Source organism: Genypterus blacodes, unplaced genomic scaffold (genome assembly GCF_046128005.1).
Source record: "Genypterus blacodes isolate CSIRO-AG114 ecotype Tasmania unplaced genomic scaffold, CSIRO-AGI_Gbla_v1 ptg000110l_1, whole genome shotgun sequence".
NCBI lineage: Eukaryota > Metazoa > Chordata > Actinopteri > Ophidiiformes > Ophidiidae > Genypterus > Genypterus blacodes.
Window position 1 is genome coordinate 1,455,697 of NW_027466914.1, and position 14,766 is coordinate 1,470,462.

Genomic DNA, 14,766 nt, shown 5'->3' on the forward strand with positions numbered 1-14,766 from the left:
TCCCAGTAAAGCTCAGATAAACACTCGCAGGCTTCAGACGGCTCCCGTTTCACTTTCAATCTGCAGTAAACGGCGTCGGCGCTCCGCTGGGATCGTTCATCTAGAGCCGCCATTTTATCATCGCCACGGGAAAACACGCCGGCACAACATCAACACGTACACACTTTATCTGCTCTACTCTTTTGTTTTGCTTTCCTGCTGCATGACGGCTTCGAGGTCAGAGTTCGCAGGGGTTTCAGCTGATGTCGCTATTTACATTGGCAGAGAGAGAGAGAGAGAGAGAGAGAGAGAGAGAGAGAGAGAGAGAGAGAGAGAGAGAGAGAGAGAGAGAGAGAGAGAGAGAGAGAGAGAGAGAGAGAGAGAGAGAGAGAGAGAGAGAGAGAGAGAGAGAGAGAGAGAGAGAGAGAGAGGTGCTGCGACACATCCAAACATTATTGACTACAGAAGAAGAAAGAAGAAAAGCTCAAAAACAAAATAGGTAACAGAAAGCTGAGTGAACATAAAGAATTGACCTGCATTAACACACACACACACACACACACACACATGAAATACGAGCAAAGACTTGGAATGCGTTCTCTTGATTCGTGTATTCATCAATTTATTCATTCTGTCGGGACGCGTCTCCCCGCCGTCCCAAAGTCTTACACAAAGGAGTCATTGTGAGATTTCCAATTTTGACCAGAAAATAGGAAAGAAAGAAAAACAGTTATGTGATCATGAAAACAGACGCACGTTCAAAGAGACACAGCGTGTTCGCTCACAGAGGGGGGCTCGCGCTCCACAATTGGCGCTTTTGAGGACAAATTGAATTGCCAATGACCCATAAAATCCAGAAATTGCACATCCGAGAATGTACCACTCGCATCTTTTTGAAGCTTTTAAACGTGTTTTTCTCCTTCTTAGACTTCTTAGTACCAGGAGGCAGGGGTTGTGTAGGTGTGTGTACGTGTGTGTGTGTGTTAGAGAGAGAAGTTGGTTGGGTGACACACACTGAAATGTTACAAAACAAAAAAAAAAGCAAACAGTTCCAAAGTGCCAAAGTTTGAGCGGGAAACCAGGCTGAGGCGTAAAAATGCTCGCATGCACGTCGACACAGGCACTGATCTTGGCTTGTTGGCGTCTCACTTTGCAGGTGTGTGTGTGGGGAGAGGGTGGTGGGACAAGAAGTGCATTCTGGGAACTCAGGAGGGGGGATCGTTTGGAACAGACAAAGGCAGCGAACAGGATTCTTTTTCTCCCCCCTAATGATCTGTTTGTTCACAAATACGGCGCAGAATGACCGTGCACACTTGAACTTAAAGAGGAATATGGGCCAAGGACAAGAGAACAACAACAAGCAGTGGAACCTCTCAGGCTCTCCTTCAGCCTCCTATGGAAATGATCAAACAAAGTCAGACACTAACAAATGTCTTAACACACAAAAAAATAGTGGCTTTACTCCAGAACTCCTCTCCCCTTCTGACCGGACGTCGTCACGTTACAACACATCACTCTCAATACAGGATGACTCTTCTACTCTTCTTCTTCTTCTAACCCCGCCCAGCTCAGCAAACCAGTGCTGAGGATTCTGGGGGAAAAAATGTAATAAATCCAGGAATACCGAGCGTTAAGGTTAGGCTCCGTTAGCGAGCCGACAAACAGAAATCAAAAAAGCAGAGTACAAATTAGAAACGACGGCGGCGAAAAAACCAAAAAGCACAAGTAGTATGATGGATAATTAAGGCGAGTTAAAATATTGCAGAATAATTTTGGCCCCTGTGTCTCAAACAGACTGCCACAACAGTCACCAGAGCCCCGACTCTCATGTTGCCGGGGATACGGCTCCAGAGAGAGAAGGGAAAGAAAGATAAACGGATGAGAAAAAAGAAAGTAGAGAACTAAAATGTGATCCTCTTGGTAGAGAAAGTCATTTTATTTGGTTTGGTTTTGTTCTCTTCCTCGGGAGCGGAGCGGGTTAAAGGGAACAGTGAGGATCTCCTTAATGGGAAAAGAAAAGAAGAAGAAGAAGAAGGAATTCCAAAAAAGAAGGGCGAGATTGGTACAGAGAGGAAGTGGTGTTTATGTGTGTTGTGTTTGGATGTAAAGCTGGGGGAAGATTAGAAAATATAAAAAAGGACAAAACCACTTTGTTGCTTCGCGAAACAACCTGATATGATGGATGACAATGCAGTGCATCGTGGGAAAAGTTTGTTTGTGTGTGTGTGTGTCCCGCTGTGTGTTTCGCTCTGATTTGGAGCAGGTTGGACGAGAGAGAGAGAGAGGGAGAGGGAGAGAGTAGAGAGAGGGGAGGGGGAAGCGAAAGTGTTGAGATACAAAGTGATGTCGACCCTCGTGCGTTCCACAGGGAGGTGTGGGGGGTTGAAGGTCATTTTAGGTGAAGGCCCCCCCGCCCCTTCCCCCGCAGACTGTCCTCTTGCTTTGCTCCCCGGGTTTTTTCAAAAGGCTGGGGGGTGGGGGGGGTGGGGGGGGGTGTCAGCTGAGTCAAAGTTCAAAGTTCAAAGTCCTGGGGAGCGTTTAGTTTGTTTTCGCGGGTCTGAACAAAGGCGTCCGACCTCCCAGTAGGAGGGAGGAGCTGCTGTGGCCTGTCTGTACTGTAAATGTCCGTCCACCGCGTCGCTCCGTCCTCTCTGAAAGTGTGTGTGTGGGGGAGGGGGGCGCGAGGGGGACCGACCTCTTCACGTACAGATTGTAGTCCCTTCTCCCCACCTTTAACCCCGTGGTCTCCCTTCCCCCCCGGTGTTTCAGACCCACTCCTGCATGGAGCGTTTGCAGTACAGTATGTGACGCGGCGTCCCCTTCCTCTTAAACTGCACCACCGTGTAGATCAGCACCAGCAGGCACAGCGCCAGCACGCAGGGGATGACGATGGCGATGGCCTTCACCGTGTTGGCCTCGTTGTCCAGCTCGATCACCACATCCGAGGTGCCGTCGTCCACCGGCGGGCGGTCGGGGTCGACGGGGCTCAGGTCGCAGCCCATGAAGTCCTTGAGGATGGATCTGGGGTAGCCGGGCTCAACGCGGAGGAACTGGTTGTTGAACTTCCAGTACTCCTTGCCCTTGTAGAAGTAGGTGAAACCTGAGGTGAGCAAACAAAGAGGGGACAGAGTGAAGGTGCGTTCACTTGCGTCGTATAATATAGTACAGCTTTAACACTTTGGCTCTTTCCCTCCTGGATTTGTTCTGATGCAAATGCACACACACACCTGGCCAACAAGGGCCAAACACTGGCAATGACTTGAGGGACTTTATCTTAAAAGGAACAGGCGTGTGTGTGTGCGTGTGTTTGAAGTAGTCCAGTTCAGTTTCCCTTTCAGCTGAATCAGGAGGAGCGATTTCTCCCCGATCTAAAGTAATGACAGACCTTTGACCTCTGGACATTTGCCACTGCTGTCATCAGCGAATCAAAAGCGCCGACTGAAGTGACCTGCCAGTAAGCGCTTCTGTGTGTGTGTGTGTTTGTGTGTGTTTGTGTGTGTGTGTGTGTGTGTGTGTGTGTGTGTGTGTGTGTGTATTGAGCTGTTGTTGTAAATGTGTTTTACTGTCTCTTGGGGCAGCTGGTCATAAAAGAGCAAACACGCCCCAGCCGGGATTCAAACCCGCAGTTAATATCACACAACAGCATACGCACAGCTTGTCACCCCGGAAACAAAAAAGCTGCTACACTGCTTTTGAAGTCAACAGCGGATTGAGAGAGAGAGAGAGTGTGTGTGTGTGTGTGTGTGTGTGTGTGTGTGTGTGTGTGTGTGTGTGTGTGTGTGTGTGTGTGTGTGTGTGTGTGTGTGTGTGTGTGTGTGTGTGTGTGTGTGTGTGTGTGTGTGTGTGTGTGTGTGTGTGTGTGTGTGTGTGTGTGAGTGAGGATTTATCATCTCTCGTCCCGGTGTCACACAGTTTAATAAGTCGGCTTTCACGCTGAGTCAGTGTTCATCTTGATGTTGATGTTATGTCAGAGCACACAGGCGACCGTATCCCTTTGGGCAGACTTGTGAAAATAGCCGCAGAGATGAAGGCCAACAGGAAGCTCTTCTTTGATTCGGTCTCTCCTTTTATGACTTTTGTGGAAATGACATCCAAACTAGGTCACTGAGCTGAACTTGTGGTGATATCTGCCGTTTACTTAGCAGCTCTACAGAGATGCAGCTCACATTAAAGCTCTAACTTACAACAAAGAAACGCCAGCGACACAAGAGCTCACACATAATTTCCCCCCGAAAATCATCAAAGTTGTAAAATTGCAATCACTTCAATGCTAAATTAACGCCAGTGCTTTTTAAAAATGCACAGAAATGACAGAATTTTACGTCATTTCAGAATCGTGTTAATTAGAATTTCCCCTCGTTCCACAATCTTGTGGATTGGGATGAAACTTGGCTCCGGCTTATTATTGAAAAATATCTGCCATGTGGAACTGTGGCAGCGTGACAACCTCGCTCAGTTCCTCAGCATCTCCTCTTCCTCATTTCGCCTCCTTACGCTTTCCTTTTCATGCGATCTTCCTTCTATTTATCATTCATGCCAGCTCGTCTCGGGGAAAAACGGGGAAAGAAATTTCCAGTCAGATGGTGAGATGTGCTGGTTAGGTGGAGACGTTTGCTGGCGAGGGAGGGAAGAATCACAGGAGGAAGATTCATCTGTGGGGCGGCACAAATGATCAAACGCCGTGACGGTCGCCACAAAAGGAAGAGAAAAAGATTATTGCTGAGATGGAACGCAGGATACGTGGAGGAGTGACAGACCTAATAAAGCCAGAGTCTGTGCATGTGTCGGTGTGAGTGTGTGAGTGTGAGAGTGTGTGAGGCAGACAGGGAACGAGCGCTCGGAGGTTGCAGCTGTAATTACGACCGGGTCCATCTGTAATATTTATCCAGAATGAGTTTCAAAAATCTGTAAAACTGCTCTCAGTTTGTTATTTTGGCAAATTCAGAGGTCATCTGATGGGAGCAGACTCAATTAAAATAGCTATCTCTCTGTGAATGTGTTATTTGGTATTAACTGGTGATTTAATGAGGTTTCTTGTCATCTGGTAGATTTGTCTGAGCGTTGTTCCTGTAGATCTGACATCCATCCAGTAGTAAGTAATGAAGTAAGATCATTAATCGTGTACGGATTGTCCTTGTGCATACGAAATGGCACCTTCGGGCTTTCATAACAATTAAATCCACTGTAACGCCGTGCATGAGGAGGCTGCTCAGCTCCACTTCCACCGACCACACGGACGTGCAAATGTTCGCTTAGAGTTTTCCTCCAATGGAAATCTAGCAAGTGAGAGAATGAGCGACGGATAGGTGGAACACAAGCTGCATTGTGTTATAATGAACATTCATAATAAGCGAGAGAAGGCAGGCGGGGGGGAGGGGATGTGTGTACGAGCGAGGTCAACATCGCCCTCAGGGTCCCAATGCTGAAACATGCTAACACACACACATACACATACTGTCATTACCAGCAGCAGTGTATCAAACGGCTGGTTTTCTGGGTCAATGTTATGGGTGCACCATCTGACACAGCCAGGCAAATAAATGCAAGCCAACACACATGAGGGGAAATGTGTACGTGTGACGTAGGCCACCCACACACACACACACGCAGCCACACATTAAAATACGCAATCCTCTTTGGAATTGAAAGCACCCTTCATGCCCTGATTGATGCCCGGTCCACCTGGCCTCTCTGGTGAACACACCCCCCGTCGTGATGCTGGCACGCCACCCACAGCACAGATGGACCGAGCGCTCGGCACCACCTGTCCTTTTTCCAACCCAGGAACTTCTCCTGAGACCTGACCACAACCACACCATCAGGCTGACCAATGGGTGAGCTGGTGGGTGACAGCTCTACAGCCTGAGCCTCCCCAGCCTCACTGAAGGCCAGTGGGGGTAAGACACATTCTACTAATTGGAAGCAGGATGGATTGTTAGAACCATCCAGAAACAATATACACTTTCCATCTTCTACTTCGAATATGGACATAATTTCACCCCTTGCTGTCGATCTGCTCCCCCACGGAGCCACAGAGTAATAACTGGGTCACATTTCAGTCAACGCCACCCTTGTTGTTGCTGCTGTCTTGCATGCTTCGTGCCTCTGACCGGCTGAAATCAATGCTCTTTGGCAAATGAACCACATTGCTGTTGCCAAAGTAACGGGGGAGGACAATTTGTACCGTTGGCTTTGTCGACGAAGGCCCCCTGTGGTGAGTCAGGCACGCCCCTCCACACCGTAATGGGCTTCGGATAGCCGGGGTCCATGGTTCTCATCTCCTCATTGTAGCGCCAGTACCTACACACAAACAAGGGGACATCATCAGCAAACAGAGACATCATGTGAATGGATGCGAGAAACTATCTTTAACAGAAGGCCAATATTAGACCTATACAGTCATTGGAAGACTCTTAATTGGTCAAACCCTTAAGCATGGCTGAGTTTGGCCCTGACAGTGGGGGTCTGGGTGGTGTGAATGCTATATGTTATGGATCCAGTCGGGTTCTTCATGGGTTTTTGACTCTTCCACTGTTCGTACCCACCTGTCCCCTTTAAAGAAGTAGGTCTTGGCCACATCCTCCCACCAGAGAGCCGTCTCTATGCTCTGGGCCGGCATGCCGTGGCCGAACTGGGCGATGTCCTTGGGGTACCCCGGCTGCAACACGGTGTCCTTAAATACCCAGTACTGCTTCCCTGGACAACATCAAAGAGGGGAGAAGATTGGTACCACGGGGCACGAAGTCGGACCCATTAAATACAAATTTCTAAATATTTCTAAGTTTGGATGCCAAACCTAGGCATCCAAGCACAGACCTGGAAGTGAGGAGGGCAAATCTGTGACAGTGTCAAAGTCCTGCTGTGGGTTTTCTGTGTTTTTCCCTTCCATGCCCCCCCCCTTCCCTACTTCCTGTGGCGTAATGGGGTTAAAATACCAAAATCTTTGACTCCTGTGACCGCAGGAAGTGGCGTTCTTCGTCACGGGTGGATCAGGAGGAAATGGGCTGTTGATGACGAAGGCGTTTTAACAAAGAAGAGGGAGCGAGAATAAGTGACGCAACCGGTGAGGGAGGAGGAGGAGGAGGAGGAGGAGGAGGGGAAGGGTGTGAGAATCGACCTGACGTGCTAAATATGTAGGTATAGGAAACCTGACGGGATGCTGCCTCATCACACACAATCTGATGTAATCATTGCCACACATTAAGAGAATGGGGACAGTTACTATGGGGACAGTTTGATTAATACTACAAGTTTGTCCCAAAGTTCCAGTCCAATCTAACGATCAGAAGGCTGGTTGGGGGTTAATATGTGCAAGATCAGACTTTAATAAATACAGGAAGTGGGTGTGACAATGAAGCGGACGCAATCTACGCAGTATCTCTGATTTGACAAAGTCCACCCATCTGATATTGAAGCTTCCACCGTGGGGGAAGAGATGGACAGATAGACGGGAGGAAGGAACAGTAGGACAGGGTGTGGGCTGGCAGAGATGAATGGAAGGAGAGACCTGCGGTGGCCTCTTTTTGGGAGAGGAAATTCCTGTCATGTGACCTCTTTCTCTCACGGAACTCTGCTCATCTGGGTCACACTTCCCCTCAACGTGACACACACACACACACACCACACCCTGAAATTAATGAAAGGATCTTAAGGCTGCAGGATAAACGGATTAAAAACTTCCAGTCACGCGATTGTTTATTGTGTTGTAAATCAATCGCAATATGGTGTTTTGGCAAAAGTTGTGCCACCCTGCTCCATTGGTTGGAAACAGTGATCAAAAAGTGCAACTGTATCTCTGCTCGTTATATCGCTCCACGTTTCGTTTTTAAATCATTGATGCTGAGCTCCGTAGCGCTCCACATGAAAGCTCTGGCTTCATCTTCAGAGCCTGAGGGCTGCTTTGATGCTGTGCTGGCTCCCCCTCTGCTGCAGTGTAATGACATAGGATGTACAGTAACAGCGAGGTAGGAAAGAATCTATTTTTACGGGGCTTTTTTTTTTTTTCGCCCCCTTGCTGACTGAAATTTGAAATAGGAAATGAACATCTCAACCCATGGAGGAGCTGCGGCTGTAGGTCTTTGGTTCGACTCTGCTGTCTAATGATTGTTCACTTTGTTTGGATCACTTTTTGGGTTGTGAAGCACTTGTTTGTTCTCCGTCTTGGTCGTTCACTGGCTCCCTTACGGTTTGTTTTTTGGAGGAAAGAACTAATTTGCGTTCTCAGATCACAATCAGGGCTTTAAAATGTCTGGCTATCAGATTTCAGTGTAGTAATTTGATTCAAAGTTATTAGAGTAGAGGTCTAACTGTCCTTGAATTCCTTACAATCAGGTCTCTTAAACTATTTATTAATTCATTTAAGGATTTATGGATTTGTGAGTTAGGCTTTACTGTAAAATACATCCTGGTCCATTCCTGAAAAGTGGCCTGTACATAATGTTTCTCTGACTTTCTACTAGAGAATTCATGAAATCCCAAATCCCCTGAATGTCACAGCCCTGCTATTCATCGCTCACACATCAAAAATAACACACTGGGCTCCGCGGGGAACGAGGAGGTGAATGGTGCAAGCGGTCCCGTCTGTCCTCTAACACACAAAGCACCAATCAAGGTGAATCAAGCTCTGATTGTATCTTCGCCCTGGACCGACTCACCTTTCCAGGAGGAAGGATGGTTATTGATGTATGGATCTGGCTGCATGTGTGTCGGTTGCACTGTGACTAACCCCGCTCGGAGCCCAGACAGAACGTCACTACCACCTCCAGAGGCTCTCGTCTCCTCAGAAGGGTGCGTGTCTCCAAATGTTGCAGTGGTACACCAGTGTGCCGCTCTGTCCCCGACTTTCAGCGCTAAGCTATTCAGCGTCTCGGCTGTGACTTCTGTGCAAACTCAACTTTGAAGCCTCCGTCTGTGCGTCGATTTTACTAGGCGGGAGCAGTTTTTTGTGCTGGTTTGGCGTTTCAGTCAGATTATCTGTGCGGCGGCGGAGAGAGCAGAACGCTTCGGACAAGGAGTCGCTCCAGGTCGTTCGAAAAAAGACGAGGAGCCCGAATGCCACGTTTGGTTTTTCAGTGATTTTCTTCCTAATTTTTCAAACGGGCACAGACAGAATAAGGCCTTCCCAGGAATCAGCAGTGTGTGTTCATATGAAAAATGACATTCTGTTACTACCAATGTTCTACATCTGTGTGCAGTCCTCTGTTGCATACATTTGCCCAGACCTGGAAGAGAGCAGTGTGTGTGTGTTTGTAGGGGGGTTGGAGAGCACAGAAATCAAAGCTCCCAAACCTTGTGGTGCACATGGGGCCCGTAGTCTGCGTTTCCAGGAATTGTTTAGTGTTGAAAATAGAAAACGGCTTTGACTGAGCCTTGGAAATTTATGGTTTCTATCCCAGCAGACGCTCTCTGCTTACCTATCTCTCCTTTCATCAACAGCCCTTTTTTGCTGTCTGCCTCCTTTCCACTTCCTCTTTGGATTGTATGCAAATACACGTTCACCAGACGGCGATGTTTATTTGCTGTTCCTTTTAAGCGGTTCGTCAGCCTTAAACATAACTACCATGGAGTCTGTGTGATTTTGAGAGAGCTTGGTCTCGATTCGGGTACGCAAACGATCCAAATCACAATCGTGACTCATGGAACTGCCTCCTTTGCATTTCCTGCATGAATAGAGAAGCTGCCCGGCTGCTTGGCACGTATAAAAGCTGTGATTTCCTCGAATAATGCATACTTATTAAAGTTTACCAGATTACCATCTATTATTTCAAGTGAAAACAGGTGGATTAGGGGGAATTTTCCACAGATTGGCGTCGAGGCTTACACAGGCCGAAGAGATGGAGGAAATAGCAGCATTTGTTCTCTGATAGCTGAGACGTATAGAGAATGCAGAGAGAATACCAAAGCAGCCCAGTTCATACAATAAAGAGAAACCAAGACAGGCCACGTAAACATAGGGTGTGTGTGCGTTCTCACCTTTGAAGAAGACAAACTTGCCCTCGCTGTTCTCGTAGACGGCGTCGATCTTTGGCGGCAGGCCCCTCCAGAAGACGCTGATGAGCATGGGATATCCCGGCATCACCGTGTTGTCTCGAACTCGCCAAAACCAGTGGTCCTGCAAGACGAGCCAAAGGGAGAGAAAGAAACACACCATCAAACACTTTGACGCTCACAAACCTGGTCTGATTTATGAATGTTGCCGTGTCTCCTTCAGGCTCTGCTGTGTGTTCTGTGTGTGTGTGTGTTGGTGTAGGTACAGTTTCTGCTATCTGTGTGGAAAATAAGTCAACGGTTTGGGAGAGAGAGAAGGGAAACAGGTATCATTTGAAAGAAATGAAAGGATCTTGACACCAAAGGACACGCTGTCCTGAGCTGAGAGGGATCTTTGGTAGTAAATTGTTTCTTCCCACTGTGATTCAGGTCAAGTTGGCTCAGTTTCTTAGATCTGACAGAACAGTGGCAGCCATCATCTCCGCTGTGACGTCTTTACGGTCGACACAAAGTTTCTCGGGTGTCTTCAAAAAAAACAGGAACTTCAAGGATATACTGAGGAAATCATCAAGCGGTGAGGTCAAAGTGTCGGCCGGGAGCTTTATGAGAAGCCGGGAGTTTCTGATTTCCTTTGGGGCGAAACGCGAACTTGGCCAAGTGGAAGGTGTATCTTTTTTTCTGGTTGATGTCGGATGAAACTCGATGACAGAGGAAGTGAGGAGGGGGGAGGCGGGGACCAGCTGTGAAAGCCATTATGACCCAGCGAGATCTCCCACCCTTTGGCAGCGAGTGACCGAATGTGCCTCGGTGAACGCTGCTGCTGGGGCACTCAGGCCAGAACGTCTGACCTTTGAACGAGCCAGAGAGAGAGAGAGGGAGAGACACGGCGAGAGTAGACTACACATCATCCCACCCTGCCTCAATCACTGTGAAAGCTAAACAAACACCCCATTTATCAAACATTCTCTCCTGCTCTCTCGCTGTCTCTCCTTCTAATCCAATTGTTACTTTGAGACCCTGCACCCTCCCAGGACGCTTCCTCCTCTTACTCTTCATTTCCCCCTCTCTCTCTCTCTTCCTCTCCCACTTGCTCTGTACCTACTGCCTTGATAGATTTCAATTGTTCAGCATTTTCCCTCTGTACGTGGCCGAGCCCAGTAATTGAAAACAGATCAAACTGTGAAATAGGACCCATTTGAATCCTTTGCCTCCATTAAAAAAAGAGAGAGAGAGAGAATGTTCTTTATCCCACCCTGCCTTTGCTATTCCCATTCTGAAAATAAAGCCCGGGCGAGCCGACCTGAGTAGCAGAAAATTTCAGCTGGCACTTTGCAATCACGGGAGCGTCCAGAATAATCAAAACAACAAGTTTAGTCTCAGCAGAGGATTGAAACATTTACGCCTCCACATTTTTTTTTTGGCGCTCCGTGTTTTTGAGAGAGAGGACGTGTGGGACTTGTCACGAATCCTGTCTCACGGCGCACGATAACGCATTCAGAGCAATAAGCCGGCATTAGCATACGAGCTATACGGGAATATGAGTTCCTGGCTGCTTCGCCGGCGTTGGGAAGCGTCCCCTGATGGGTTTATGTCAGCGTCAAAGCAACTTAGCGGAGCAGAACATGACTGTGGAAAGCAGGTTTTGTCAGGGAATAATACCCGGTTTCACGACGACACGTAAACTTTACTGCTCTGCTGAGTGAACACAGGAAGCCACGTTCTGCTTCTCCTTATTTAAAAATATACAGCCCAATATTTTGGATTATTTCGGATATATTTGGAAGCAATGACAGCTTGTTGGCATGCACGTGTGTGTGTGTGTGTGTGTGTGACCTGCTGGTTCCTAAAAGCGAGCAAAGGAAGTCTTACTTATTTCAAGCGATCAAAAACATAATTATCCACTTCAGTCACTGCCCCTCTCTTCCAATTAAACATGGAAAACAGTCCTTGTTGGTTAAAAACACCATTGTATCCGGAGGTGTTTTTCTCATAACAGTTCTTTTACACCTCGACGCAACGCTGGCAGATTTATCCGCACATTTAAAAAGACTTTAGAGCTGCGACGAGCCCTACTTTCTTCACTTTGGAAGGTGGCGTATGCTAAAATGTTATCAGGGAGCGCTGAAGCCCGTAATCTACTGAGCACACATGGGCGATCCCCGTGTCTCTGCTCATCCTTTTTTACGTGAAAGGTAAGGAAGCTAAAATGACCGAAAAATGGAAACGGCTCAGACTTTTGCTGGATTTGGTTTCTTGTTAAGGTCAGAGCCTTGAACGTGTCGAGGAGACGATCTGCTGCTGCCACGTTTGTGTTTGTGTTAGTGAGTGAGGAGGTGAGAGTTTGACACGTACACATGTGGGCACACACTTTGGCTCGGGAATGAGCAGAAGGCTGCGTTAGAATTCAGAGTCAGTATGAAGAGTTTGTCTCCTCGGATGATTATTTATAGTTTAAAATCTTTACTTGGTGTCTCAGATCTTAAATTTGGGTTTTCAATTCCAAGTGGCAGTAAAATGTCTCATTCAGTGTTTCCTCGCTTTCTGAGACCGCTCTGGTAACCCTGCTGTAGCTCAGATGCTCTATCTCTCCCCTCCCAGAGATGGAGCAAGCCTGAGAGGAAGCGACAGCTTATTGCCCGCTTGGCCACTGCCCGACTCGGCCTGTGTGTTCTCATTAACGGATGTGAAAATCAAAGCATATCTGGGACGTCGGTGGCCAATTGGCTGATCCAGAAAATCAAGGAACCCGCTGGCTTCCCAGAATCCCCCGCTTCAAATCTGTCCACATCAAGGAAGGAAGTGTCTCTCAGCGAGTGCGAGACCCTTGTGAATGAATAGACGGCTGGCAGAGAGGAGGAGTGAAGAGGAAGACGAGAGAGTGGCAGCTTCCGTTATTATGGACGTTCGCCGGATGAGAGCTGGGCAAAGAACTGGCGAGGGAAGTCTGACTTAAAGAGAGAGGAGCTAATCAGCCTCTCTTTGCATGGAAGCGGCGCTAAGAGGAAAAGGCTGTGCGGGCGTGGATTTGTTATCAGTAATGGAAGCATTTCTGTACATTCACACTGTGAGGAGATTTGGTTGCTGGGTGAATATTTCCTCTGACTCTGTGTCGCCGTGGGAGAGTCTGGACCTCAACCATCAGACCGTGTATCTAATAAGCTGAATCTGTGTCAGTAAAGTGGCTTTCAGGTTGACTATTGAGCCCAACAATAGATGTAAACATTATATAAGCATTGTTTGGCAGACATTTAGTTTATCCCTGTAAATAAAAGCTGAAGTGCAGTGGGAACTTTGAATGGCTGTAATCAACTTCTCACTTATTTTTCTCTTATTGTTCTGCTAATGTCTTTGTGGCTATGGGATGCAGGCTCAGAACATACAACAGCCTAAAGGACCTGCCCCAATTCTCCCCTGAAGTAGAATCTCTACATAGAACAGGTTATATGATCCCTGAGCCGATATTCCTTCCTGTTACATTTGCCCTTGTGGTTATCATAAAGACGATATAAAAAGGATTAAAGCTTTGTGTGTGTGTGTGTGTGTGAGAGAGAGAGAGTGTGCGCATGCATGTGAGATTACCATGCGGTCTCCAGACACAAGGTAGTTTGAGGTGACTGCAATCAGTAAAAAGGGGGGCCGCCTACGTCTGTTTGTGATTCCCTCAGGCCATGTGGCGGTGACACCGATTCGCACGGCTGTACACGCTCATCTGCCAACCTTCCGCAGCCCCAGACCCCTGTTCTAATAAGCGCCACTCCCAGCCTGACAGCGTCGATTTGCACGGCGGCTCTATGCTTGTAATGGCAACATCGACACCTAAAAATGTACCTTCTCGTAAGAACCTGTTTCCGTCTACTGTTAATGATCGGGGGACGGCGGGCGAACAACTGCTGCTCTTGCCATTCTTTGATTTAATATCACCAACCTAGTGGAGATAATTTTAACAAAGAGACATCTGCTAATTCTTATTCAAGCTCACAGACTGCAGGATGAGTAATTACATGGCTTGGTACAAAAATGAGATTTGGTTTGATTCAAATTCAACCCGATGTATTTTTCCAGAATGATGACAAATGCGTTTACTTTTTCATTACCTTAGTAAGGATGACATTATCTCCAAGTTAGAGCGGCAATTTGTAACAACAGTGTTTTCCTGCTATCGAACATTCATCATCGTGATCACGCTACACAAAATACAGAATGCGTTTGTCCTCATGACTTATTAAACCGCTGTGATATTAGATATTTTTCTGAACAATTCAAAGGGGGAGAAAGGCTAGAAGGCGCTTTGCTTTGGTTGTACTTTTGTTGTATGTTGAAGTAGTTTCTTTTTCTCTTCTAAATCTCCCTGTCAGTCAATACAATATGGTTCAATTTACATGTAAATGCTTGAAGAGCAATCTTACAAGCCTCCAGACAGCAATTCACTTTCAAAGGCAGCAAAACAAGCAAGTGGGCATAATCACATCCAAATTTCTGGCGGGAGTTACCTTCAGGGATGTGGACTGAATTGAATGCTGCTCTCTTCCCTGCTCTTTGATAAATGTCTAGCTGTAATTGGGCGTAATACTCTTTCAACTGCCTTATATCCACTTTTGGAGTCCAGACGGTGTCAACTGGCCTGGAAAGCTGACAAAGTGGATTTAAGTTTTTTAAAGATTTCGTATTAGAGGAGTTGTCAAAGAGCTGACGGGTCCTCATATGATTTCTGTGGTCAGACTGAAGTAGGAGTGTGCTGGCTCAGTTTGAGCACGAGAACATTTCCCTCCACCCTCCAGATGCATTCATAGTATTTTTCAC

General features: G+C 47.2%; 1 protein-coding gene across 1 annotated transcript in view; it reads right to left on the reverse strand.

Annotated features, from left to right (window-relative positions):
- Positions 1 to 807: 807 nt before the first annotated feature.
- Positions 808 to 14,766, reverse strand: part of LOC143009094 (matrix metalloproteinase-16-like) — a 53,192-nt gene continuing 39,233 nt past the window's right edge. Inside the window, exons 7-10 of the mRNA XM_076161103.1 lie at positions 9,952 to 10,090; positions 6,525 to 6,675; positions 6,164 to 6,279; positions 808 to 3,079 (exon numbers count right to left, since the gene is read on the reverse strand). Of these exons, the coding sequence (XP_076017218.1) occupies positions 2,745 to 3,079; positions 6,164 to 6,279; positions 6,525 to 6,675; positions 9,952 to 10,090 (741 nt within the window). The 3' untranslated portion in view covers positions 808 to 2,744. The remainder of the gene's footprint in view (positions 3,080 to 6,163; positions 6,280 to 6,524; positions 6,676 to 9,951; positions 10,091 to 14,766) is intronic.